Source organism: Chiloscyllium plagiosum, chromosome 14, assembly GCF_004010195.1.
Source record: "Chiloscyllium plagiosum isolate BGI_BamShark_2017 chromosome 14, ASM401019v2, whole genome shotgun sequence".
Classification (NCBI taxonomy): domain Eukaryota; kingdom Metazoa; phylum Chordata; class Chondrichthyes; order Orectolobiformes; family Hemiscylliidae; genus Chiloscyllium; species Chiloscyllium plagiosum.
Genome location: NC_057723.1, coordinates 22480964 through 22507701, shown reverse-complemented (window position 1 = coordinate 22507701; position 26738 = coordinate 22480964). Strand labels below are relative to the sequence as shown.

Below are 26738 nucleotides of genomic sequence, written 5' to 3'. Positions count from 1 at the left end.
ATGGAAGTTGACCCAATAGCAAAGAATAAAATACTTAGGGCAGCATAAGAATTAAGCAAGGAGTTGAAGAGAAGGGAACCAAAGATTGTATAAAGGACCTGCAACTTAAAGTCATATAAGAGTAGTGGCACAAAGCTGGACAAAAAGAAAAACAGCTTGGAAAATTGGACTTCGGCACAGGATTAGGCCATGCTGCTCCACCATTCGATGAGATCATGGCTGTGGTTTCAACACAAACTTCTTGTTTATCCCCCATAACACAGAGGATGTGGTGACTGTGTCAAATACCGTGAAGGGAAAGTGCCAATATGACACCCCTATTCAAAAAGGGAGGAGGCAAAGTGTGGGAACTACAGGCCAATTTGCCCAACATCTTTGTTGAAAAAATGTTAGAATCCATTAAATAGCAGCACATTTGGAAAGTTATAATCTAATCGAATTGGCATGGCTTCATGAAAGGAAAGTTGTACCTGACTAACTTATTACTGTTTTTCAAGGAAGTCTCAATCAGAGTGGATAGAAGAGAACCAGTGAATGTGTTGCATTTGCTCTTCCAGAATATGTTTGATAATGTACCTCTCAAAAAAAGGTTAAACAGCCCATGGTGTTGAAGCTAGCATGGAGAGAGAAAATTAGCTAATAGAAGGGACAACTGGGTGGTGATGAGAGGTTCTTTTTCAGGTTGGCAACCTGCAACCAATACAGTTCCACAGGGATCAGTGTTGAGACCACAATAGTTTTTAATAGATACGTAAGACTTGGAAAAAGGAAGCAAATGTACTGTAGACAAATTTGTAGACAAGAAAACTAGGGAGTTGTCGGGGGATAGAAATAATTTATAGACAGATAGTAATAGGTTAAGTGAGCAAAAAGTTGGCAAATGGCATATAAATGTGAGAAAGTGTGAAGTTGCTTGTTTTGGAAGGGGGAACAAAAGATTATTATCTAAATGGAGAAAAACTGCAGAAAGTTGCAACATAAAGGAAGTTGGAATAGAAAACTAACACATAAGTGCATCAGGTAATCAGGAAGGATAATGGAATGTTGACCCTTATTTCAAGGCAATTGGAGTATCAAAATAAAAAAGTCCTACTGCAACTGTATAAGGGCCTGGTAAGACCACATTTGGAGTAATGTGAACAGTTTTGGTCCCCTGATTCAATAAAGATACTGTTTCATTGGAGGCAGTTCAGAACAGATTCATGAGGATGATTCCCAGTATGGAGGGTATGTCTAATAAGGAAAAGCTAAACAGGTTTGAATTCGATTCACTGGAGTTCAGAAGAATGAGGAGATCCTGTTGAAATATACAGGATTCTTAAGAGGATGCATTCCCTAATGGGAGACCCTACGACCAGAGGGCATAGTTACAGAATAAAGGGGCACAAATAAAAGACATAGATAAGGTGGAATTTCTTCTCTCAGAGGTTGTGTGTCTTCGGAGCTTTTGACACAGAGGGTTATGTATTGAAGGCTGAGAAGGATTCTTGATCAGTAGGGGAAAGGTTACTGGGAGAAGGGCACAAAGTTGTCAAAGTAGCATTGGATCAGCCACGATCGTATTAAATGATGGAACAGGCTCATGGTGCCAAATGTACCACTCCTATTGCTACTTCTTATTGTCTTAGGTCAAGACGACAATACTGATAATGCATGGCAAGAGTACAATGGATGTGATAAAATGATTTCTAACTTTTGCCAAAGTTGATTTTGGTGCAAGGAACAGGTGAAAGTTGAACTGAAGACATGGAAACAAGGTTAAGAGATGTGTTGGGAAATAAAAATATGCTTAAGTAACTTGGAAAGTATAGTGAAGATTCAGGTAAAGAAAATATATAGGAATCTAAGTGAAACCATTTTCTAAACAACATCATATTCATAATTCACTTTGCTTGCATATTTCTATATTAGTTAAAAACAAATTACAAGCAATTTCAGTACTCTGAAAAATGCTGTCTCTGTTGTGTCTATGCGTCTGTAACATATCGGGCTTGCAGGAAAGTGAGATAAATGTGGTATCATATATAATCTCTAAACTGCCATTCTTACTTTGATAGGTTTAATTCGAGAAAACATATTGGGAACTTACAGCTTGCTGACTTGTTCACTTGTTAACTGATAATACCTTTGGAAAGCCCATTAACTCATTTTAAACACCAGAAGTGCTGCTTATGTAAATGCTTTTAGATTTTTAAATGCCCTGACTTTAGTACAAAACAGCATCTCTACTTCTACCCTGTCAAGCTTCATAATCTTGAATGCATTGCAGTTTATATTTTAGTGAAAACAGTCAACACAATTCGCCTTCTCCAAGTTAGTCAGAAACAAAGTGATGGAGTGCTGGACCTGACTGATTAAAGAGAGATAGGTTGTGGATGTTCAATCTATTCACGGTAAGAGAGAGGCACTCATGTGAGCTCTGGAGTAGATCACCATGCCAGAGCAGCAATTGGTCATAGTTCACATCAGAGAGGAATAGGGGTTTCTGGATTATACTCTCCATAATGTGTTGGCCAAGTTGAGCATTAGACATTCAGAATATAGCTCAATGACATCCAAAAAAATAATAGGAAAGAGACAGGACTCAAAAATAAGGGAACTCCCAACTTTAGAAAGTACATAGCACTGGACAAGTATGAGGTGGATAGCAACAGTAATTGAGAGAACAGCAGTCAATAATAGTCAGATAAATTTTGATATATATGTTCAGAGTGTCACAGCTTATGCTTGGTTCCTTAGTGCAATAGCGCAACATGTTATGGAACAGGTTGAAAACTCTAGAAAGGGTTACAGCAACCAAAACTAATGAAGTAAATTTATGATAGTGCACAGATGGTTAAGAACTTGAGCCAGGACTTGTATAAAAAGAACTCAAGCACAATTGAAATGTGAAGCTTATTTAAGGAACAGTTACTGTGCATCCTTGATAAGAATGTACCTGTCAGGCAAGGAGGAAGTGGTCGAGTGAGGGAGCCGTGGTTTATGAAGGAAGTTTAATCTCTTGTCAAGAGAAAGATGACGACTTATGTTAGGATGAGATGTGAAGGCTCAGTTAGGGCGCTTGAGCGTTACAAGCTAGCCAGGAAAGACCTAAAGAAAAAACTAAGAAGAGCCAGGAGGGGGCATGAGAAGTTGTTGGCAGATAGAATCAAGGAAAGCTCTAAAGTTTTCAATAGGTATATCAGGAATAAAAGAATGACGTGAGTAAGATTAGGGATAATCAAGGACAGTAGTGGGAAGTTGTGTGTGGAATCCAAGGAGATACAAGAAGCACTGAATGAGTATTTTTCATCAGTAATCACACTGGAAAAAAAGTAATGTTGTTGAGGAGAATATTGAGATACAGGCAAGTAGACTAGATGAGATTGAAGTTCACAAGGAGGTGGTGTAAGCAATTCTGGAAACTGAAAATAGATAAGCCCCCTGGGCTGGATGAGATTTATCCTAGAATTCTCTGGGAAGCCAGAGAGGAGACTGCAGAGACTTTGGCTATGATCTTTATGTCATCATTGTTTACAGGAATTGTACCAGAAGACTGGAGGATAGCAAATGTTGTCCCCTTGTTCAAGAAAGGGAGCAGAGACAACCCTAGTAATTATAGACCAATGAGCCTTACTTCAGTTGTGGGTGAAGTGTTGGAAAAGGTTAGAAAAGAGATAGGATTTATAGTTATCCAGAAAGGAATAAGTTGATTAGGGACAGTCAATACAGTTTTGTGAAGGGTAGATCGTGCCTCACAAACCTTATTGAGTTCTTTGAGAAGTTGACCAATCAGATGGATGAGTAAAGCAGTTGGTGTGGTGTACAACACAGATTTCAGTAAGGCATTTGGCATGGTTCCCCATGGGAAGCTTTTGCGCAAAATATGGACTCATAGGATTGAGAGTGATTTAGCAGTTTGGAACAGAAATTGGCTAGCTGACAGAGGGTGGCTGTTGATGGGAAATGTTCAGCTTGGAGTTCAGTTATTAGTGGTGTTCCGCAATGATCTACTTTGGGACCACTGCTGTTTGTCATTTTTATAAATGACCTGGATGAGGGTGTAGAAGGGTGGGTTAGTAAATGTACTGATGACATTAAGGTCAATGGAGTTGTGGACAGCGATGAAGGATGTTGCAGGTTTCAGAGGGACATAGATAAGCTGCAGAGCTGGACTGAGAGGTGGCAAATGGAGTTTAATGTGGAAAAGTGAGAGGTAATTCACTTTGGAAGGAGCAATGGGAATAAGGAGTATTGGGCTAATTCTAAAATTCTTGGTAGTGTAGATGAGCAGAGAGATCTCTGTGTTCATGTACATTGATCCTTGAAAGTCATCACCCAGATTGACAGGGTTGTTAAGAGGCATATGGTGTGTTAGCATATTGGTAGAGGGATTAAATTTCAGAGCCACGAGGTCATGTCACAGCTGTACAAAACTCTGGCACGGCTACACTTGGGAGTATTGTGTACAGTTCTGATCACCACATTATAGGGAGAATGTGGATGCTTTGGAAAGGGTTCAGCGGTATTTACTAGGATGTTGCCTGGTATGGAGGGAAGGTCTTAAGAGGAAAAGCTGAAGGACGTGAGGCTGTTTTCATTAGACAGAAGGTGGATAGGTGACTTAATTGAGACACAAGATAATCAGAGGGTTAGATGACAGCCTGTTTCCTCGGACAATGACAGCTAGCACAAGGCGACATAGCTTTTAATTGAGGGGTGAAAGATGTCAGAGATGGTTTCTTTACTCAGAGTAGTAGAGGCGTGGAACATCATGGCTGCAATCGTAGTATAATCGCCAAATTTAAGGACGTTTAAATGGTGGCTGGATAAACATATGGATGAAAATGGAGTAGTGAAGGATAGATAGACTTCAGATTGGTTTCACAGGTCGACGTAATATCGAGGGCCGAAGGGACTGTACTGTGCTCAAATATTCTATAACTCAAGGGTGACAATCTCTTGACTGTTCCTTAGACCATGGGCAAGTTAAGGAAAAGAAGATTAGAAAAGTCAACACTGGCTCCAGAGCTGGTCAAACATAGGAAAGATTGATATTCTCATGGCTTTGCCACACAGACATTGTTTGACACACAATATGTCCATTCAAGAAAAGATGATTGTCACCTGAAATTAAATGACACCTTTCTATTATCCTTACAGAGAAGGCAAATAGGTGAGTGAAGGGGTAAATTTAAACTAATAATTGCAGAAAAATTAAGAATTAAGCTTGAAAATGAGGGAGAAAAAAAAAAAGTGTAGTTAATGAGAAGTGGTATCAAAAAACGTTAAACAAGCAAACCAGGAAAAACTGAGTCTGAACTGAGCTATGAATGCACAGGACTGCTACTAGAATCTTGTTCACAAACCAAGAAAAGAACTTCAATTTGATTCTGGAAAATGCGATGCTCAGGAAACTCCCCATGCCACCCACTCAATGCTGGAGATTCCAGAACTCTCCATATACTGTACATTTTCAATATTTTTCCACCATGCTTTCTGTATGACATGAAACTATTTGTCCTGTATGGCATGAAACCATTTGTCCTATCACCTAGTAACTAAGGATTATTTTCACAATCGCTTTGTAGTTCTGTATTGGATTACTTAATAGCACAAATTCTCATACCAACAATCTGTAGCCAACTTTTTATTCCATCAAGTGCAAATTCAAGACATAGTTTAAAAGATTTTGTGCGCAATAATGGACGGTGTAGATAAAGCATAATGGCTGGAATACAACAGTTAGAAACGTGTGTAAGAAGTATAAACACACAATGAATTTTAGAGCAGCTGTGGATTAGTCCGGTTTGGCCAATTTTTAGGGTAACTTATTAACATCCTGACAAACAGTAGTTTCATGCTGGTATGATAGTGTGTTTATCCTGTAGAAATAAACTAAACAGCAAGTAATTATAAAGCTTAAAATTCAAAAACGCTTACTTGAGCAGGTGTGGCAATGGAAGTACACTTTGGCTCAGGACAATTAAGGCACTGAACATTCCCATCACGGATTTGTATCTCAAAGTATTCTTTCAAACAGGCCTTGCAATATACATGGCTACACTCCTTAAAGTGCATGCAGTCAATACCCAGCTTTTCACAAAAGCATACACTGCAGGTGAAAATCTTGCCATTAAAGACTTTTTGTTTCTGACTCTGATCAAAGTCCAAAATTTCACGTAAAACACAAGCACATGACTCCACATCCTGGATAGCTCTCGGGTCAAGCGGAAAGTCTTGCAAGTTCTTCAGTTTGTCCTCTGATCCAAATTCATTATGCTTATTGTTAGAAAAAGTATTTTCAGAATTCTCTTCAATGTTTCTTTTGATTTCTAATGGAGACTCAATTTGCAAAAAGGAGAGCGTCTCTTCTTTTAAGAACTGCATCCATGAAAATAATACTACACAATTGTCATTTTCTTTCCAAATTCTATCCAGGCAAGAACAAAGTGCAGAGAGCTGTTGGGAGACAATTGAGCAGGTTAAGCAACACAGGAAAAGAAAACAAGGACCAAAATTTGAGGTAGCAGAGAAGGAAGGCACTCACTGCTTGCCTCAAACATGGACTGCTAACAAAGTCTATGGTGTGTTCTTTTTCCCTTTCCCTTTCCTGAGGGGCAATTTAAATCTGGCACCATGACAAAAGGAAATTTCTTGGCGTTTAGTAAAAGTAACGCCTACAAGCAGGTAGGCAAGCAATCACTGAAGCATTCACAAACAGCAATCCAGGCAGTTAAAAGCATTCAAAGTCCTTGACACTTAACTTACATTTCTAGATAAATAGAAAAAAGAAAGTGACAATTAGATTTTGAAACCACAATAAGAACACAAGAAATTGGAGTTCGAACAAACTATTGGTCCTTAGAGGCTGCTCCAACTTTCAAGATTAGAATCTGGAATTGAGTTGGCTAAAACTATTCATATTTCCTTACCCCCTTAGCAGCCAAAAATCTATGCACTTCTATTTTGAATAGTTCCACAGCTTTCTAAGCAAGGAGAAAATTTTCTTCATCTCAGCTTTAAAGTATCCTAACATCCTTATCCTAACATGTTCTAATATGGTACAGGATACCATTCAAGAGGGGGCAGCAAGGAGGAATATATCTGTTGGCTGATTTACATTGACATTCATAATCCTCCCTTTCACAGTCAGTTTATCATATCCCACATTAATCGCTGTGGCCTGGACTCTGCTCTTTGGTCCACGATATCTCCCAAACTTTGAGCTCTTTGTCTCCACAAGTCAGTTTAAAATCTTCTCTCCTATATGTATCCTGGCCGGTTAGCTCAGTTGGTTAGAGCATGGTGCCAATAACGCAAAGGTCGCGGGTTCGGTCCCGGGTTCGGTCCCCATACGGGCCATTCCGTTGTGGGCGGCACAGTGGTTAGCATTGCTGCCTCACAGTGCCAGAGACCTGGGTTCAATTCCCGCCTTGGGCAACTGTCTATGTGGAGTTTGCACATTCTCCCAGTGTCTGCCTGGGTTTCCTCCGGGTGCTCCGGTTTCCTCCCACAGTCCAAAGATGTGCATGTTAGGTGAATTGGCCATGCTAAATTGGCCCGTAGTATTAGATGAAGGGGTAAATGTAGGGGAATGGCTCTGTGTGGGTTGCTCTTCGGAGGGTCGGTGTGGACTTGTCGGGCTGCAGGGCTTGTTTCCACACTGTAAATTATCTAAGATAATCCTAGTTGTGCAATTAGCAAGAACATTGGCCCTTGCATGTTCAGGTGCAGACCCATTTACATAGATCCCACTTTCCCCAGGCCTAGTGCCAGTGCACCACAAACCAGAATCTATTTCTTACATGACAATTCTTAAACCACTCATTAAATTTTTTTAATCTCTTATCCCAGATCCAATTTGCACATGGTTCATGTAATAATCCAGAGATTATGATCTTTGAAGCCCTGCTTAAGGGCTTTTGCCCGAAAAGTCGATCTTCCTGCTCCTAGGATGCTGCCTGACCTGCTGTGCTTTTCCAGGACCACATTAATCTTGATTTTTTCTTGTTAAATATAATGTTTAACTGTTCATACTGATGATGCATAGCCACCTGTATCTCACCTGCATCACTGGTAACTAGATGGATCACAATGACTTGATCTTTCCCCTGCCATTGCAAGTTCTTCTCGATCCCTGAGGAAATGCCCCAAATCCTGGCACCTGGAAGGCAGCACAGCCATTTGGGCTCATGCTCTTTGCAGGGAATGGTGTCAATCCCCTTCACTACAATGGACCAATTACCACTACAGTCTTTCTTACTGCCCCTCTTCATTGGCCTCCTGTACCACTGGGCCACGGTTAGTTAGCTCATCCATCCTGCAGTCCTCAGACTCATCCAAACAAGGTGAAAGAACATCAAATTCACTGGCCAATTGTGAAGGCTAGGCTCCTCTGATCTGCTTAGTTGTAGTCACATGCTTTAGTTCCTGAACATTGACCAAAGCAAACAATCCAATCCCAAGAGGTGTGACTGTATCATGGTACAAAGAATCCAGGTAACTTCCTGCCTCCATGATATGTTGCAGTGACGGTGATTCAGCCTACAGTTATATTAAGTGGAGTTTGTCAAAATTCAAAACAGTAATTCTTATAGGAGCACAGACAGGAGATTCTGCAGCTGTGTGAGCATGAATTTAGGATGGTACGATGCCTACCAGATGCCAGGATCAACGACGTTTCAAAACGGTTGCAGCATGAAAAGCCACAAGTTGTTGTGCACCATTGGTAATTAGGGAAAAGGTTGAGGCTTCGCAGAGTGAATATAGGAAGTTAGATAGAAAGTTGAAAAACAGAACATCAACAGTGTTATCTCTGGATTATTCCAGGTGCCACGTACTATTAAGAGTAGGATTAAGAAGATAGGACAAATAAATCAATGGCTGAAGAGACGGGACAGTGGGCAAGGATTTAGATTTTTGGATCATTGGGATCTCTTCTTGGACATAAAAGACCTGTTCAAAAGGGATGGGTTTCACCTGAACTGGAAGGGGACAAATATCCTGGGGATAAGATTTGGTAGTGATGTTCCGGAGCATTTAAACTAGTTTGGGGAAGGGGAGAGATCCTATGCAGTAGTGAGGGTAGAAAAACAGACAAGGATGGCTCTGAATTAAAAAAAGAGCAAGTTAATTAGAAAATAGCAAGGCAGATGAACTCAGGATATGTGTGGCAACATGGGATTGGGACATCATAGCTATTACAGAAACATGGCTGAAAAAGAGGGACAGAACTGGCAGCCCAGTGTCCCAGGATTTAGATGCTATGGGAAGGATAGAAAGGGGAAGAGGAGGAGGAGTGACGTTTTTGACTAAGGAAAACCATTACTTCTGTACTGAGAATGGATTTTTCTGAGGGATTGTCCAGTTAAGCTATATGAGTGCAAATCAGAATGAAGGGGATGATCACCTTGACAAGATTGTACTATAGGCACCCCACAATATTCAGAGAAAATTGAGGAACAAATATGTAAATAGATCTCAGATATATGTAAGAATAATAGGTTTGTAATAGTAGGGGATTTTAACTTTCCAAACAGACTGGAGCTGCAGTGTTAAGGGCTTGGTTGGTGAGGAATGTTAACCGTGTTCAAAAAAAATTTCTTTATCAATACGTAGATGTAGCTACCAGAGGAGCAGCAAAATTTGACCTTCTGTTAGGAAATATGACAGGGCAAGTGTCTTATATGTGAGCAGGTGAGCACTTTGGGACCAGTGATCACAATTCTACTAATTTTAAAATCATTATGGAAAAGGATAGACCTTCCATAAAAGTTAAAGTTCGTAACTGGAGTAAAGCAAATTTTGATAATATGAGACAGGAACTTTCAAGAGGAGACAGTGAGGACTCCAGGTGCTAGAGATCAGTGTCGAAAGTGTGGTACTAGAAAAACTCAGCAGGTCAGACAGCATCTAAGGAACAGGAGAATCAGCCCGAGATGTCAATTCTCCTGCTCCTCAGATGGTGCCTTTCCTGCTGTGTTTTTCCAGCAGAAACTTTCAAGAGTTGATTGGAGTAGACTGTTTGCAGGTAAAGGGATGACTGACAAGTGGGAGACTTTCAAAAGTGAGATAACAAGAGTTCAGAGGCATTATGCTCTTGTTAAGAGTGAAGAAGAAGGCTGGTAAGAGTAGGAAAATGTGGATGAATAAAGGTATTTAGGCTGTGGCCAAGAGTATAAGGGGTTTAGAGGCATTCTTAAGAGGGAAATCAGAAGGTTAAAAAAGGGAAATGAGATAGCCTTGGCAGATTAAGGATAATCCAAAGAGACTCTATAAGTATATTAAGAACTATGGAAAGAATAGGGGCCTTTAAAGATCAACGAGGATATCCATGTATGGAACCACAGAAGATAGGAGAGATACTAAACGACTATTTTGCATCTTTTTTACTGTGGAAAAAGAAATGGAGGCTAGGGAACTTGGGGAAATAAATACTGATGGCTTGAAAACAGTCCACATCACAGAAGAGGAAGAGCTGGAGGTCTTAAAAAAAAAGATGGATATATCTCCAGGACCTGATCAAGTGTATCCCAGGATATTTAGGAATTTGGAGAAGAAATGTCAGGGCCCCGAACAGAGATATTTATATCATCTACAGCCATAGGTGTACTGGAGGATGGCTAATATTCTGCCTTCATATAAGAAAGGCTGTAAGGAGAAGCCTGGGAACCAAAGATCTGTGGTGGGTAGGTTGTTGGAGGGGCTTCCGAGAGATAGGATTTATATGGATTAGGAGAGGCAAGGAATGATTAGGGATAGTCAGCATGGCTGTGTGCTGGGAAATCATATCTCACAAACTTGATTCAGATTTTTTGAGGACGTAACCAAATAGATTGATGAGGGTACAGCAGTAGGTGTTGCCTACAAGAACTTTAGCAAAGCTTTTGACATGGTTCCACATGTCGACAAATCAGTCAACTTAGATCACAATGGATTCAGGGACAGCTTACCAATTGGATACAAAATTGGCTTGACAGTAGGAGACAGAGGGTGGTGGTAGAGGGTTGTTTTTCGGACCAGAGGCCTGTGATCAGTGGTGTTCCACAGGGATTTGTACTTGGTTTTGTTTTGTTTGCCGTTTATATAAATGATTTGGATGAGAATTTAGGAGGCATGGCCAGTAAGTTTGCAGATGACACTAAAATTGGTAGCATAGTGGAAAGTAAACAATGTCATCCACGATTACACAGAAATCTTGACCAAAAAGGTCAATGGGCTGAGAAGTGGCAGATGGGAGTTTAATTTGGATAAGTACAAGGTATCGTATTTTGTTAAAACAAACAAGGACAGGACTTAATGAGATAATTGTACAGCCCAAAGTCGTGTTGTTAAATGGAAACACCTTGGGGTTCAGGTACATAGCTCTTTGAAAGTTGCATCACAGGTAGATAGGGTGGTTAAGATGACATTTAGCAAACTTCCCTTTGTTGCTCAGAGTTTAGAGTTGAGACATCATGTTGAGGTTGTACATGATATTGGGGATGCCTCTTCTGCAGTACTGTGCACAGTTCTAGTCACCCTGTTTTAGGAAGGATATTATTAAATTGGAGAGGGTTCAGACAAGATTTACCAGAGGATGTTGCTGGTACTGAAGGATTTGAGCTAGAAGGCAAGACTGGATAGGTTGGGATTTTTTTCACTTGAGCGTAGGAGGTTGAGGTGACCTTATAGAGGTTTATAAAATCATGAGGGGCATAGACAAGGTGAATAGCAAATGTCTTTTTCTGAGGGTCGGTGAGTTCAAAACTAAGCGGCATATTTTTAAGGTGAGAGGAGAAAGTTTAAAAAGGTATCTGATGGGCAATGTTTTCACAGAGGGTGGTTCGTGTGTAGAATGAGCTACCTAAGGAAGTGGTAGATGCTGGTAGATATACAACATTTATAAGATATTTTGACAACTACATGAACAGGAATGGTTTAGAAGGATATGGGCTAAATGGAGACAAATAGGACTAGTTTAGTTTGGGAAACTTGGTCAGCATCTGAATTGGACTGAAGGGTCTGCTTCCCTCCTCCTTACCTTTTATCTTAGCCTGCTGGACACACTTTCTCATTCCTGAAGAAGGGCTTATGCCCGAAACGTCGATTCTCCTGTTCCTTGGATGCTGCCTGACCTGCTGCGCTTTTCCAGCAACACATTTTCAGCTCTGATCTCCAGCATCTGCAGTCCTCACTTTCTCCTCGTATGACTCAATGACTCTATAACTGAGCCAAACTTGCTTGGAATTCAAACATCTGCCAGAGACAGTTTTGCTCTGGACCAAACTAGTATCCAAGAACTTCCAAATGTTGCAGATGTGATACATCATCTATCTCACTATGATATGCTTTGTTTTTTTTAAAAAAATAACCCCATTCATGCAGTAGGTGTTGTTACCCACAAGGCAGCTAAGAGTCAACCACATTGTCATGAGAGTGGAGTTATTTATAGGCCAGACTAGGTAAGGATTGCAATTTTCTTCCCTAATGGATATTAGTGAACCAGAAGGGTTTTTCAAACATTGGTTTTGTGGTCATCATTGGACTCTTAATTCTAAATTTTTACTGAATTCAAATTTCATCATTTGCCACGGTAGAATTTGAACGTGGATCCCCAAAACATTAGCCTGGGTCTCTGGATTAATAGATTAGCAGTAATACCACTCGACCATCTGTTTAGTGCTAAGGAACAATATATTTACTTTATTCAGCACAATTATATACACCCTTTTTTATTCATTCGTTTACCTTACTGTTCTAATATATGAAGCCTTAGAGATTAAATATACTTTAATCATTTACCAAACACTCACCAATTAACCAGCTTCTCCACTAAGAGTCAACCAGCAAGAGTCAATTCCTCAAGGTTAAGCAATTTTAGCTAAAGCAAACAGACACCTCTTTCCCTTACTCCATTTAACTTCTTGAAGTGCTTAACTCCTGCACTCTACTATTAAGTTACATTCAAATCAAGTGTAGATTTTGGTGAATTCACAAGAGCTTACTTCCACGGAGCAAATTATTGCAGAAATTAGAATCTGTATTGAATAGAAAAATGCTGAAAATCACAAATGGGTTAGGCAGCATCTGTGAAGAGGGGGCAAACTAACGTTGCAAGAGTAATCTAAATTTGAAACATTAGCTTGCTCTCTCTTCACAGATGCTGCCTGACCTGCTGTGATTTCCAACAAATTTTATTCAGCATGCTTTCACTCATCATTAGATCTGTTTGGGGATTACACAAACTTCAACATGGAAATGGGCGGTTTATCTTTCAATGGGTAGCACTTCAGGTCTCAAAAGGCATGCCACTATCATACAAATTACAAACCCTCAAACTGCATTCACTAACTCTAAAAATACTGTGGGTGAAAGTCTCTCCTGCTTGGTCATAAATCACGTTTAAAAAGGTCAAGTTGATCATGCTGATCATACCTGTAAGGGTGGAGAGTCAGATTCAAGAGGAACTAACAAAAGACAATCAGACATTACCTGTGGAAAGCTGATCAGAAGCTTTGTAGGACTGCTATTCTGGACAACTTTTTCCAGATGTGGTCAATAGCTTCCTTCTATACTGGAACATTCTATTCTATGACTCTCATTCTAACCTCCTGGAAATACTTTTCCTCATCTGCTCGGTTCTATTCAGGCATAACTTTAAACATTACGATCAAATCACCCTTCTTCAACTGAAAACATGCCAAGTGGTACTCTGACAGAAATACCGCCTTCTACTCTCCCTCAGAACTTTAAAAAGGCATATTTTAGAATTTAGAAATCTCTACATTTCACCTTAGTGCAAGAAATTTATGATTTACAGCACTAGCTCTTTTTTAATATTATTTTAAAACCTCTGATGTAAAGGTTTTGCTTTCCTTTTGTTTCTGAAATGTTCTCCTTTCACCCCCTCTTAAAGCTAATGACTCCTATTTAGCCACAATTCCATTGTTTATGAAACTCTCATGTCCAATCTTAACATAGAAGGCTAAAAATAGTTTTTCTGCAGTCTACTTATTACTCACAGAGGTAGGAGAGTAAAAATAATTACTCGTGTCTTTTTCTACTCATACTAATGTTCAAAGATTAAAGAAAAATAGGAGCAGAGAATGATGCAGCTGTACAGGATATTAGTTAGGCCACTTTTGGGAATATTGTGTGCAATTCTGGTCTCCTTCCTATCGGAAGAATGTTATGAAACTTGAAAGGGTTCAGAAAAGATTTTTTTTAAGATTAAATTACTTACAGTGTGGAAACAGGCCCTTCGGCCCAAGTCCACACCGACCCGCCGAAGCGCAACCAACCAGACCCATTCTCCTACATTTATCCCTTCACCTAACACTATGGGCAATTTAGCATGGCCAATCCACCTAACCAGCACATTTTTGGATTGTGGGAAGAAACCGGAGTACCCGGGAGGAAACCCACGCAGTCACGGGCAGAATGTGTAAACTCCACACAGGTCACTTGAGGCGGGAGTTGAACCCGGGTCTCTGGTGCTGTGAGGTAGCAGTGCTAACCACTGTGCCACCCATACAAGGATGTTGCCAGTGTTGGAGGATTTGAGCTATAGGGAGAGGGTGAACAGGCTAAGGCTATTTTCCCTCAAGTATCAGAGGCTGAGGGGTGACCTTATAGGAGGTTTATAAAATCATGAGGGGCATGGATAGGATAAATAGACAAAGTCTTTTCCCTAGGGTCTGGGAGTCTAGAACTAGAGGGCATTGGTTTAGGGTCAGAAGGGAAAAATATAAGAGAGACCTAAGGGGCAACATTTTTCACGAAGAGGGTGGTGCGTGTGTGGAATGAGCTGCCAGAGGAAGTGGTGGAGGCTGGTACAATTGCAACACCTAAAAGGCATCTGGATAGGTATATGAATATGGGTTTGGAGGGATATGGGCCAGGTGCTGGCAAGTGGGACCACACTGGGTTGGGATATCTGGTCGGCATGGACCATAGGGTCTGTTTCCGTGCTGTACATCTCTATGACTATTTCTTTCTATATAAACCAGGGAAGATTAAGTCAATTTTAGAAAGCTACCACCACCCTAACGCTGGCCATTAATTCAATAGGAATTTGGAATTGCACCAGTGGCTATCTTGGTTTACATGGCAAAGCAAACTGGAGAATCTGGGGAGCAAGGATGGAAGTAAACACTTTCTTCTGCCAGCAAAAAAGAGCAGAGCCTCAGAACAAAAAAATGAAACTACTATAGAGGGTTAAATGTAAACTGTTAAACTCATTAACTTTAAGAGATTTATTTGCAGATCTTTACAAGCTGTGCTTCAGACAATTCTTTACTCAGTTCTAAATGGAATGTTTCAATGAGTCATTGATCAATTCTCAGGCAGACAATTTACATCACGTATTAATTTTACAATCCCACGTGGTCGAATCATTCATACCAAAACAGCACGAACATCATAATGTTGGCAATATATTCAGAAAGGAAACACCAATATTTCTCCAGAACATAAAAAAATTCACAGAATTTTAAAACAAAAATATTGGGAGAATCTTTTGACAATCAAAATAAACATTTCTCAGCATGCTTAACAAATTAATGCACACACAAACAGAAATGTGGAATAGGAGTAGGCCATTCGGCCTCTGGAGTTTACTGTGCCATTTGACAGAATTTGATTATGTTCTTCACTTTCTCTTTACCCCCATATCCTTCAAAATCCTTGAAAGTCAAGATTTATTTCACTCAGCCTCCACTACACTCTGGGAAGAAATGTCAGAGATTAACAACCCTCAAATGAAACATCTCCCTATCTGCCTTAAATGGGAGGCACCTTACTTTTAAGTTGTTTTCCCTGGTTTTAGTCTCTCCCATAAGGACAAAAATCCTATCAGCATCCGCTCAGTCAATCCTCTCAGAATTGTACAAGTTTCAATAACATCACTTCTCATTCTTCTAAATATTCAAGTACACAGGCCCAACTGTTTAACCTTTCCTCATAAGGCAACCTATTCGTTGAAAGAATCAACCTAGTCAGCCTTCTCTGTATTGCTTCTAATGCAAACATTTACTTTCTTAAATAACAAGAACGAATGTTTACACAGTTCTCCATTTGTGGACTGCAAACACTTCCAAATTACAATTGCAGGTGTTACAATTAGATTAGGGATTAGTAACTTTTTAATCTAAAATATAAATTTGAAATCCCAGATATTTAAGAGAAAAAAGCCATAAGTTTTAAACAAACAAACTTTACTATGCAAGACTAGAAAAGTAAAATAAGAAACCAAATGTGTATATAAAACTTTCATATAACATCCAGAATAAACACAGACTAACAAGCTATGCTCACTTACCCCAAGAGTATGTCAAATAATACATGTGGTCAAATCAGATCCCTTGGATTTTCAACAACCCTCCCAGACAGTAATAATGTGGTCACTGAATCTCATTAAAATTTTGTCTCTTTTACAAACGTACCCAACACTTCCTCAAAGCTGCTTCAATGATTGTTCATATCCTGGTGGTTCGATTGCTTCTCCCAAGACTGCATTCCCACGATTCCACTGCTCACAAGTGCCGAATTACCAGCCCAATTTTAGCCTTTTCATCTAATCAAACTGGCACCGGCACTAAGTTTTCAAGCTCAGATGTCCTAACTTATTGGGTCTCTATTCCAGTTGAATCAACCTGCTCCCAAAATTGCAAGTGCCTAGTCCTCACAAAGCTGCACTCCATCTGAATAATGGCACAATTCTAGCTCTGGTCAGAGCTCTACTGTCAACAGCCCATCCTTTGCTTTGACTGTATGGAAGCAACCCATGGCAGCACTGTAGAAAACTGATTCACCTTCTTGGACTTGTTCTTACTGAAAAACTAAGCAAAATGCACAGCAATGACCATTAAACTATTTAATGACAGATTGAAATACTTCAGCAGTCACTTCAAAAGGGTGGAACATTTGTTCTTATATCACAACTTTAACCATGCTGGCTTGCACAACACAAATTTAAAAAAACGAAATGGATTTTGTAGATCTCACCAGTACATTATAAAACCATAGCAAAACCTCCCTACTTTTAGATTCCAATATGTGGCTCGTCATAGGTCGGTTAGTTATCAAGTAACTATACTCAGAAAATGGAGGGAGAAACTGAAAAATAAGAAATGTCTACTTAAAAAGCACTGCTGTCTTATATCACACATTCCAAACAGCAAAGAGAGCACTTGAGCATTGGTAAAGGGGTTTACTAACATGAGCGACTATCAAGCTGAATTGTGCCACAATAGAAAATTAATGATTTGACTACTAGCCATACACTTTTTTTGTAACATTCATATTAAATATCAGTGATACTTTTAAATTACACTATGATATTCCGGAAAATCAAGGTTCATTGTAAACAAAGTGACAAAGCAAGAATGAAATCAAATTTCTTTGCACTTTTATCATCCCATTGCACTGTTGTAATTTACTCTGAGTTGCTATTTTAACTGTACCCTTCCAAAAACCTTTATGTTTCTTTCAATAAAAAGAAGAATCAACTGCAAACCTGAGTTCGGAAAAGCCACCTGCAGCTCAAGGTATATTTAGGAGCTGAAAACGATGGATAATCTGGAGGTAGCTCGAACTTCAGCACAAGAGCTGGCAGAAAAGAAACTGCATATTCAGTCAGGTCTTTTATATTCTGCTTTTCATCACCTGAATCAAGAAAAGTAGTTCTCATTATCAGAAAGAACTTGTGTTAAAATTTGCTAACCAGCATGCATTTCAAACCTTACAATTACAACATAAATCATCAGGTCTACTTACCTTGGACATGTATTTTGAAGTTTGGTGGCAACTCCAAACATATACTTATTTCTCCACCTGGCGTAGATTCTGCCCTTTTAAATTCATCTTCCTCGTAAATACTAGCAAGAGCTAGCAGTTCGTCTTCTTGCTCTTCTCTATCTCTGGCAGACATTTAGATTCCTGAGAATTGAGCAAGTTTTTTTGTTTAAAAAACAAAGTGAGAGCTGGTACCAAATAAATTCTTAAAAGTTGCAAGTAGCTACCTTAGAATCAGATTTTCAACACATCTTCACTTTTAGTTCATGTGCAATTGTTAACCGAAAGGACAGAAACATTTTTGGTAGAAGAGTTGAGAGAAAACTTTCCAGAAAACAAATCAAGCAATTTAAGTATGGGAAAACCGTCTGAGTGAAAACCCCTTGTAGTGGAATGACATCACAATCAAGTATGTTGCCCCTCCCACCCCCCCCAAAAAGGTTTTTGATAGACAAGCTAAATGAGTGGTAAGGTGGTGACAAATGGAATATAAAGTGGATAAATGGGAGGTCATTCCAGAAAACTAGAAAGCCTGGATTTTCTTTGAAAGCTGGCAAAAAGCTACCAAATACTAATATTCAGAAGATTTGTCTTGCCATGTGTTACAAGGGAAATGAAATACAGAGTACAGAAGTCTTTTTGAAATTCTACTGAGTTTTACTAGTCTGTGTAGTTGGGATCTCCATATTGAAAGAATGATATAATATCTTGTAGGTGCTGCAAAGATACTTTAGATGGATTCCTACGATGAGGAAATTATCCTATGAGGAGAGGCTTGAGAAAAATAAATTTAAATTTTCTAGAGGAGTATTGAAAAAAATTGAAAATGATCTTATTGAAGTAGATTAAATTGAGAGGGTTTGACAGTCTGGATACTGAGCGATTGGACAACCTGGCTAGAGCACCAAGAATTACAGGTACATAACCTTAAAAGAAGGGATCAACCATTTAGGATTAGGATGAGGAATAATTTCTTAATCTAGAGATTGTGAATCTTTGGAAGTCTCTATCCCTATTATCAAGAATATTTATGGCTGAGAATGATAGACTTTTACATTCTACAGGAATTAAGGGAAGTAAAAATTAGTAGAGTTGAATTTTAAGATAAAAGGTGACCTTATGGGATGGTGAGAGAAACAGAGTTAACATTTTAAATCTGGCAATTCCTCTTCAGAACTGTTCTCAGATCCCCATCATCCATAATTCTTTGTTTCACGATGATTTAGATTAGATTACAGTGTGGAAACAGGCCCTTCGGCCCAACAAGTCCACACCGACCCGCCGAAGCGCAACCCACCCAGACCCATTCCCCTACATTTACCTCTTCACCTAACACTACGGGCAATTTAGCATGGCCAATTCACCTGACCTGCACATCTTTGGACTGTGGGAGGAAACCGGAGTACCCGGAGGAAACCCACGCAGACACGGGGAGAACGTGCAAACTCCACACAGTCAGTCGCCTGAGGCGGGAATTGAACCCGGGTCTCTGGTGCTGTGAGGCAGCAGTGCTAACCACTGTGCCACCGTGCCGCCCCCCAAATGAATAGTGAGTAGATTCCAAATGTTGTATGACTTACACCTATTTCTTGGTTTCTTCTACCTTACACAAAAACGACAATTTCCAAACATTTCTAGCATAACATTCATGCAGCAAAGGTAAAAGTTGACACATTCGTTGACTTTGCGCAATTATCGATTGAATCGATTAGTAATCCCATCTGAGCAAAATGATTAGAATGAGTTTCATCTATTGACAATTTTTACGATGGGAAGGAAAATGCACATTGCTATGCAGCAGTTTCAACATAAATACTTATTACTATAGCATAAGTTTGAATCTAGTTTCTTTGTAGGGTTGAAAGATGCTATTAGGAAATAAATTGAACAACCTTAAATTTGGCTTGAGCAGATGTGTATAGACAGCAAAATAACAAACTGCACTCAGCTTCAATCACTTACTTTTCATAGGAAGTCTGACAGATTGGAAGCTCAGCAAAATAAAATCTGATTGACTTGATGGGTGATGCTTTATGTTGTTTTCTGATATGAATTATCTGTAACAGCTATTTGATAGATTGATTGAACTATGCAAATCTCACAAACACACACTATAACTGCAGTGGCCATTCTGTGAGCTAGTATCAATCATGATTAGCAAAGAGTAGTACATTTCCTTGAGAATCATGCAATAGCAAGTGAATGGAAAAAAAACTACCCGGATTTTAACTTTTGATCTTTATCACCAGCAAAGCCAACAGAATGAGTGTGGACTGTCAACAATTTTGATACCCATGATTCTATTAGGGAAAGAGTTCCAGCAAGAGAAAAGGAATGGTGCTATATTTGCAAATCAGGAAGATGTGGGGCTTGGAGTGAACTTGTATGTCATGATACTCTATGTGCCTAACAGTCTTATCATTCTAGATGGTATTGAGTATAGATTTGGAAGATGCGATCCAGGGAGCAATTTCTGCAGGGCATCCTGTAGATCAAATGTCAGTGATTGTGGACGTGGTGCCAATCAAACAGGCTGTTTTGGCCTTGATTGTATCAAGCTTCACGAGTGTGGTTGGAGCAGCATTCATCAAAGCAAGTGGAGTTGAGTATTCCACCACACTCCTGACTTGCACCTTGTTGGAGTTTAGAGGGGATGGGCCAAATATTGGTAAATGGGATGGGCCAAATATTGGGATATCTGGTTGACATTGATGAGTTGGACCAAAGGGTATCTTTCCATGCTACATGACTGCATGGTGGACAGGCTTTGGGGAGTCTGGATATTAGTTCAGTTCATGGTTAAACCAATGCTGCAAAGGTCGGGCACAATGTATCCCTAACGGATTCCAAACTGAGTGTTCGTGAATAGTTTGTTGATAAAGAAGTGCAGCCTGAGAGTATCATTGATGATTCCTTCCAAACTTTGCTGATGAGTGTAGAGTAATGGAGCGCTAAACGCCAGGTTTCATTTGCTCTATTTTGTAGGTATTTCTAATCAACTGTTCATATAGGTTTTGACATCCTGGAAACAAATAGAATAGTAATTTGTTGTTTTTTTTTTAAGGTGCCATACATCTGTGCCTATATTAATAGCAGAAATAATACATAAAAAGAATGAAGATATCATATCATCGCCCTACTTATGGGCCTCAATCAGCAGATCAAAAAGGTAAAAACAATGACTGCAGATGCTGGAAACCAGCCCTTCATTCCTGATGAAGAGCGTTTGCCCGAAACGTCGATTTCGAAGCTCCTTGGATGCTGCCTTTACTGCTGTGCTCTTCCAGCGCCACTAATCCAGATCAAAAAGGTCAACCATGGGTTGGGCTGTTATCACAACTCCTTCTGCCCAAGGATCAACCTCAAGGATCTTCTCTGCAGCAGTTTTCTGGACTGCTTCCAATGCAAATACATCCTTTCTCAAATCTCGAGGACGAAAGAATATACCTTACACTGGACACTGTTCATCAAATCCTTGGGCTATCTGTCTCAAGACTCCCCTACTTTTAAATTTTATTTACCTTCCAGTGAACACCAACTTACCATTTGCCTTCCTGATTATTTGCTGCATCTGCATACTTTTGTTCCGTGTACAGACACCCAGTTCCCATTGTACTGCAGTATTTTGTTGCATCTCTCCATTCCCCTTTTCTGTTCTTTCCAAAGTGAATGAGCATACATTTTCTCTATTATTTTCCATCTGCAAAATTTTGCCAACTCACTTACCTGTCCATTTATCTTTTCACACCACATCCTCTTTACAACTTGCTTTCCTATCTATCTTCATTGAGCTACAATACATTTGGCTCCTGCATCTAAGTCATTATAGATTTTGAGACCAACTCCACGGTGATTGACAATTCCTAATCAGGAATTCAAGCTTATTGGAAACAATGATGAGTCATTCTTTCCAAATTTAAAAAAACTTTAACTGTATCAAATGACTGAAAGCTATGACTAAAAATATTACCTTGAGTAAACAACTTATACAAAACTACAGAAACAAACAATTTTTCTTCCTTCTCGGTCTCCCCGGGATCAAAAGTCTCAAACAGCTCCCAGCTGCTCTCAGTTTCTAATGGGTTGCTTATCTGTTACTTTCCTAGCTGGTTAATTTAAAATCTAGAATTGTCTCAAATTGAAGGTACACAATATACAGTAGTGGTTTCTTCATCTAGCCTCAAGCTCAGCAAATCTTCCATCCTCTTTCAAAGCATGAACTCAGGTCTCCATGATGAATGATAGAACCAACATTTTTATCTCTTTATTGTGCAGTCTGGGCTAATTCCAACAGAGAAGGGAGGCAATAGCCTAATGGTATTGTTCGACTGATGAGCACTCAAAATGGCAGGGCTTAACAGGCTATGGACCAAGTGCAGGTAAATGGGATTAATGTGGTTGTTTGGCATAGACACGCTGGGCAGAAGGCTGTTTCTCTATTGTGAGACTTTAATGCTATCAATCCAGAGGCCTAGGTAATGCTCTGAGGATCCGGGTTGTATCAGATGGTGGAATTTGAAGAAAATTCTGAAATTAATAGTCCAAAGAGAACCTTGTAGTTGATTGTTGAGAAGACCCACCTTGGTGAACTAATGTTCTTAAAAGAACTAAAACAGCCATGCTTACCTGGTTTGGCCGAGATTTAAATCCAAGCCCACAGCAACATGACTGACTCTTAATTGCCCTGGGGCAATTAGGACTGGGCAAGAAATACTGGCCAAGACAGCAGTGCCCATATCCTGTGAATGAATGTCAAAAAATCAACTTGGTTTCCTCTCCATCCCTTAGTAACCTGTAGACCACAAGGAGACCAGATGACAAACACATCTGATCATATTTCTGGATTTATAGTGAAATCTGTATATCAATTGGCTTCCTCACGCTCTCTCCCCATATCAAATTGGGAAGACATTACCTTTTTAAGCAAGTAGAGACATCAATTGGTCAGATCCTAACGTGGTAAACAGTTGGATATCCCAGAAGCAATTATTATGAAGTCTCATTAGTTACAGTCTGACCAGCTGAAAGTGATCCATTTATCCCAATGCCAATTTTCATTAACTAACTTATCCTCTATCCTTATGAATCTAGAACAACACTACGGGCTCCACTCTAGTGTAGTAACCATTTGTGTCACTTTATTGAATGCTTTTTGGAATCTGAAAATTTGATCATTCTCAAGTAAGAGAAGACAATTGCCTCATGTTATCATGGCTAGATTATTAATCTAGAGATTCAAGTAATGTTCTAGGATCCTGGGTTGAAATACTGCCATGGCAGACGATGCAGAATGAATTCAATAAGAATCTGGAATTCCTCAAGGTCAGCAATCACTACCACAATTGTCCACCCAGAAATTCCAACAACACAACAGATGTAATTTTTATAAATGTAACTTTCCCACCGACAGATGTAAGATTAGCTGACCTGTATTTTTTTGCTTTCTGTCTTCCTCCTTTCTGCAAGAAAGTTGAAGTTTTGAAGAGTAAGAGATGATTTAAGAGATAAACAAGAGGCTTTTTAAAGGGGGTAAATGGAAAAGATGTTTCCTTTTTTTGGGAAGAGTCCAGATATACAAGTCACAACTGAAAACTAAAGGCTCATTATTTAATATTTGAGATTTTCTTATCCCTCTCAAGAGAGATTCCAAACTGATTGGAATTCTCTCCCTTAAAAGGCAGTGAAAGTAGAGTCCTTGAATTTTTTTTTAAGTAGAGGTCTTGATGAATAAGGGAGCAAAAACGTTATCAGGGTTGGTAGGAATCGGGAGTAATTATATCAACCATCACCCTTGCATAAGAAAGATAGGCTCCAAGCAGTGGCCTACTGCTGTACCTAATTCATTGGTTCTTGTGGAATTCCATTCTGATAGGACTATTCCAAAATCAAGGGATTTTTTTAAAAAAAGAGTAAAATCATTGTCTCTACTATCTCTACAACCACTTATGTTAGGACCATATAATGGAGACCATCAAGTCCAAGAGACTTGACAGACTTAAAAAATTGCTGAAAAACAAAGTCTTTTCAAAGTTTTTCATCTTGTACTCATCACGACAATTCGTAAGAATACCATTCAAGGTGAAATTAACACTTACGCTGCAAAAGGGGCAGTGCTGTTTATTTGGCAAGTCGTTTGTTAAGTGATAGAGGTGTTGCTGTGGAGAACACACATATTAATGCTGAATGACAGTTGACAGTTACATTTTATTGAAATTAGGCAGATAGAACACGGTTCTGGATCAGTGGTGCTGGAAGAGCACAGCAATTCAGGCAGCATCCGAGGACAGGCAAAATCGACATTTCGGGCAAAAGCCCTTCTTTTGCCCGAAATGTCGATTTTGCCTGTCCTCGGATGCTGCCTGAATTGCTGTGCTCTTCCAGCACCGCTGATCCAGAATCTGGTTTCCAGCATCTGCAGTCATTGTTTTTACCAGATAGAACACGGTGTTTGTTTAACACAACAAGATAGGTGAAACCTACTTGCTGATTCACTTTTAGGGCAGAGCCAAACTACCCAGTTTAACATTTAAACAAGCTTGGCAGTTAACTGTCAATCAGCAATAGGAGCATTCTCAATGTAACACATCTACCATAGACTACTTGCCAACCTCGCACATCCCCCTTGTACACTATTAATGTTGGCTTCCCCTCAAATTGTTATTCTTGAAAGTTGTCCTGGTGAATGCAAGGTGAAAAGGTTCAACAAAACGTGACTTCTTCAACAACACTAAATTTAACTTGAAAATACATTGAAAGTTGCTACTGAACATTATGACAAACATTTTGATGAATATTAAAGTAAAACCAAGAACTGTGGATGCTGGAAATCTGAAACTATTTCTGACGAATGCTCCCTGGACTCAAACCCTGACTCTGCTTTCTCTCCACTGGTACTACAAGACTTCAGTTTCTCGGCAATTTCTGTTTTGTTGTGGACAAATATTAAGTTGTTCAACTGCTGATCCTTACCAATTCACATACACCTTGACTCAGCCCAACATTGCCATTCCATCACTATCACAGGGTCAACTTCTGGAATCTCCTTCCTCACAACACTGTACAGATATATCTACACCACATGTACAACAACAGGCCAATTCAGGATGGGGAATAGATGATGGCCTGGCCAGTGATGCTTACATCCCAGGATGAATAAAAAAAAGTGTTTCTCTCCAAGAGTAGAGACAATTGTTGACACGGTCATCACTCATCATAAACAGATGAGCGATTTCTTTGCAACCAAAACAAGTGACAACCAGAAAGTGAAGTCTGCGATGGAGAAGAGGCAAAATAAAGGCTCACTGTCACCATCTATTTGGGGGGGGGGGGGGGGTGAGAGAGGAATCCAGGCTCCTTAAACTCTATTTGGCAAAGCCAGAGCGGTAACCGTGTTGCCTCGCAAATGTGATTGATAAGTCGGCGACCTCACACTCGCCGGTGTCTCCACAGCAGCACCTCCACCATGATCAATAAACAGCACACCCCGGGACTCACCATAGCAACCTCCGTGCACCATGACCCAATACGTACCAGCCCATCTGGGGCACTTATTTCCGTAAAAAAGTGTACAAGAGGGTGGGCAGAGCCCAGCCTTACCCTCCCGGTGTATCCCAGCCGTCACGTCAGACCGACAGGGGGAAACTCACCAGAGACCAGCGACTGACCCAAAACTCACACCACCAGCATCCCCCGGCGGCCCTCTCAGACACACCACAGCCCCTTCGGTGCTCGACAACTTAGCTCTACACACAACAAATTGAATACACGCTGGAGCGGGGAGGAGGTGGTCGCGCCTAATATCAGAACGGTTGCCGGTGTCAATATGGAAGAGCGAAGTCTTCGTCCCCAGATCTCCACTTCAGTCTGCTTGACGTAGACCACACAACCTCTAACCCATGACGTCCGGGAGAACGCCCAAATGCGTCAGCACGCCACAATGATCGACGTCACTGCCATCAGCGTGTGACGCCTGAGGGGGAGATGTAGGGCCAATTCTCGCGATATCGGAGCCGGCCGGTGCTGCACGAGAATCCATCGCAGTGAGTTGAGGAGAAGGTAGCGGCGACTGTTCATTCACCAGAAAGATTGCAGTAATACGGACGGTGAAAAGAGACATCCTTGTCGGCTCCCCTTTCACAGTTTAGGACAGAAGAGAAAGTAACCGGCGGTGGGGTGGGGGCTGAGTGTATCTGAAGGGTTCGGAGTGTTGATCGAGTTTATCCGCAGTCTGCGCTTTGGCCTGGAGATGTCTGTGGTCGGCTTCGACGTGGGTTTCCAGAGCTGTTATGTGGCCGTGGCGAGGGGCGGCGGCATCGAAACGGTCGCCAACGAATATAGCGACAGGAGCACCCCGTAAGTAACGGCCGAGCGACGCGGGCGGCCCAGGGGCGAGTGAATGCGCCGGTTGGTTTGAGGCCTATTTTCTCTGTGCCCAACCCCTCCCGCCCGCCCAGCTAAGGCAAGCGCGTGGCCGGTCGGGGAGGAGGTGCTGACTGACATCTTACTCATTGCCCCATGCACTTTGTCTTCTAGAATTTTCTTTCCAATTTCTCTTGCTGAACACTGGCACCAATATTTTTCCTTCCCCCCTCCTTAAAACCTTTTGAGGTATTCGGGCTTCTTTTGCCACACTGTACGGGTTGTATTTTAATTCAGCAGACATTGATCTCCGAAGAGCTCATGTTGGACTGGGCAATGAGTTAACTTGTTTCTCTTTCCACAGATGTTTCTATACCTGCTGAGTTTCTCTAATAATTTCTGGGTGTTTTTTTATTTCAACGGACATCTTGTTGTTTTATAACTATTGCAGATTTAAGTGACTACTGTTTTTGGATTGTCAGTGTCTATCACCTGCATTGAAAATATGCTAAGTATTTTTTAAGGGGGAAATGAGAAGTATTTGCTCCAAATCTATTTTAGTTTTCCCGTGTTTACAGAAATAGCTACTTCTCAAACATCTTTACTTTAATTACAAATATTTA

General features: G+C 40.3%; 2 protein-coding genes across 5 annotated transcripts in view; one reads left to right on the top strand and one right to left on the bottom strand.

Annotated features, from left to right (window-relative positions):
• rnf14 (ring finger protein 14) overlaps positions 1-25695 on the bottom strand; it is a 41113-nt gene extending 15418 nt beyond the window's left edge. The window contains exons 1-4 of one of the 4 annotated variants that reach the window (XM_043703339.1): positions 25354-25687; positions 17740-17901; positions 17480-17628; positions 5923-6441 (exon numbers count right to left, since the gene is read on the bottom strand). In XM_043703339.1, coding sequence (XP_043559274.1) covers positions 5923-6441; positions 17480-17628; positions 17740-17893 — 822 coding nt within the window. In that variant the 5' untranslated portion in view covers positions 17894-17901; positions 25354-25687. Of the gene's footprint in view, positions 1-5922; positions 6442-6529; positions 6755-17479; positions 17629-17739; positions 17902-25353 lie in introns of those variants that run through there. The other 3 variants (XM_043703338.1, XM_043703341.1, XM_043703340.1) reach the window with 3 other exon arrangements.
• A 107-nt stretch (positions 25696-25802) lies between these two features.
• The window catches only part of LOC122556552 (heat shock 70 kDa protein 4-like), a 72049-nt gene continuing 71113 nt past the window's right edge, over positions 25803-26738 (top strand). The window contains exon 1 of the mRNA XM_043703337.1: positions 25803-26109. Coding sequence (XP_043559272.1) covers positions 26003-26109 — 107 coding nt within the window. The 5' untranslated portion in view covers positions 25803-26002. The remainder of the gene's footprint in view (positions 26110-26738) is intronic.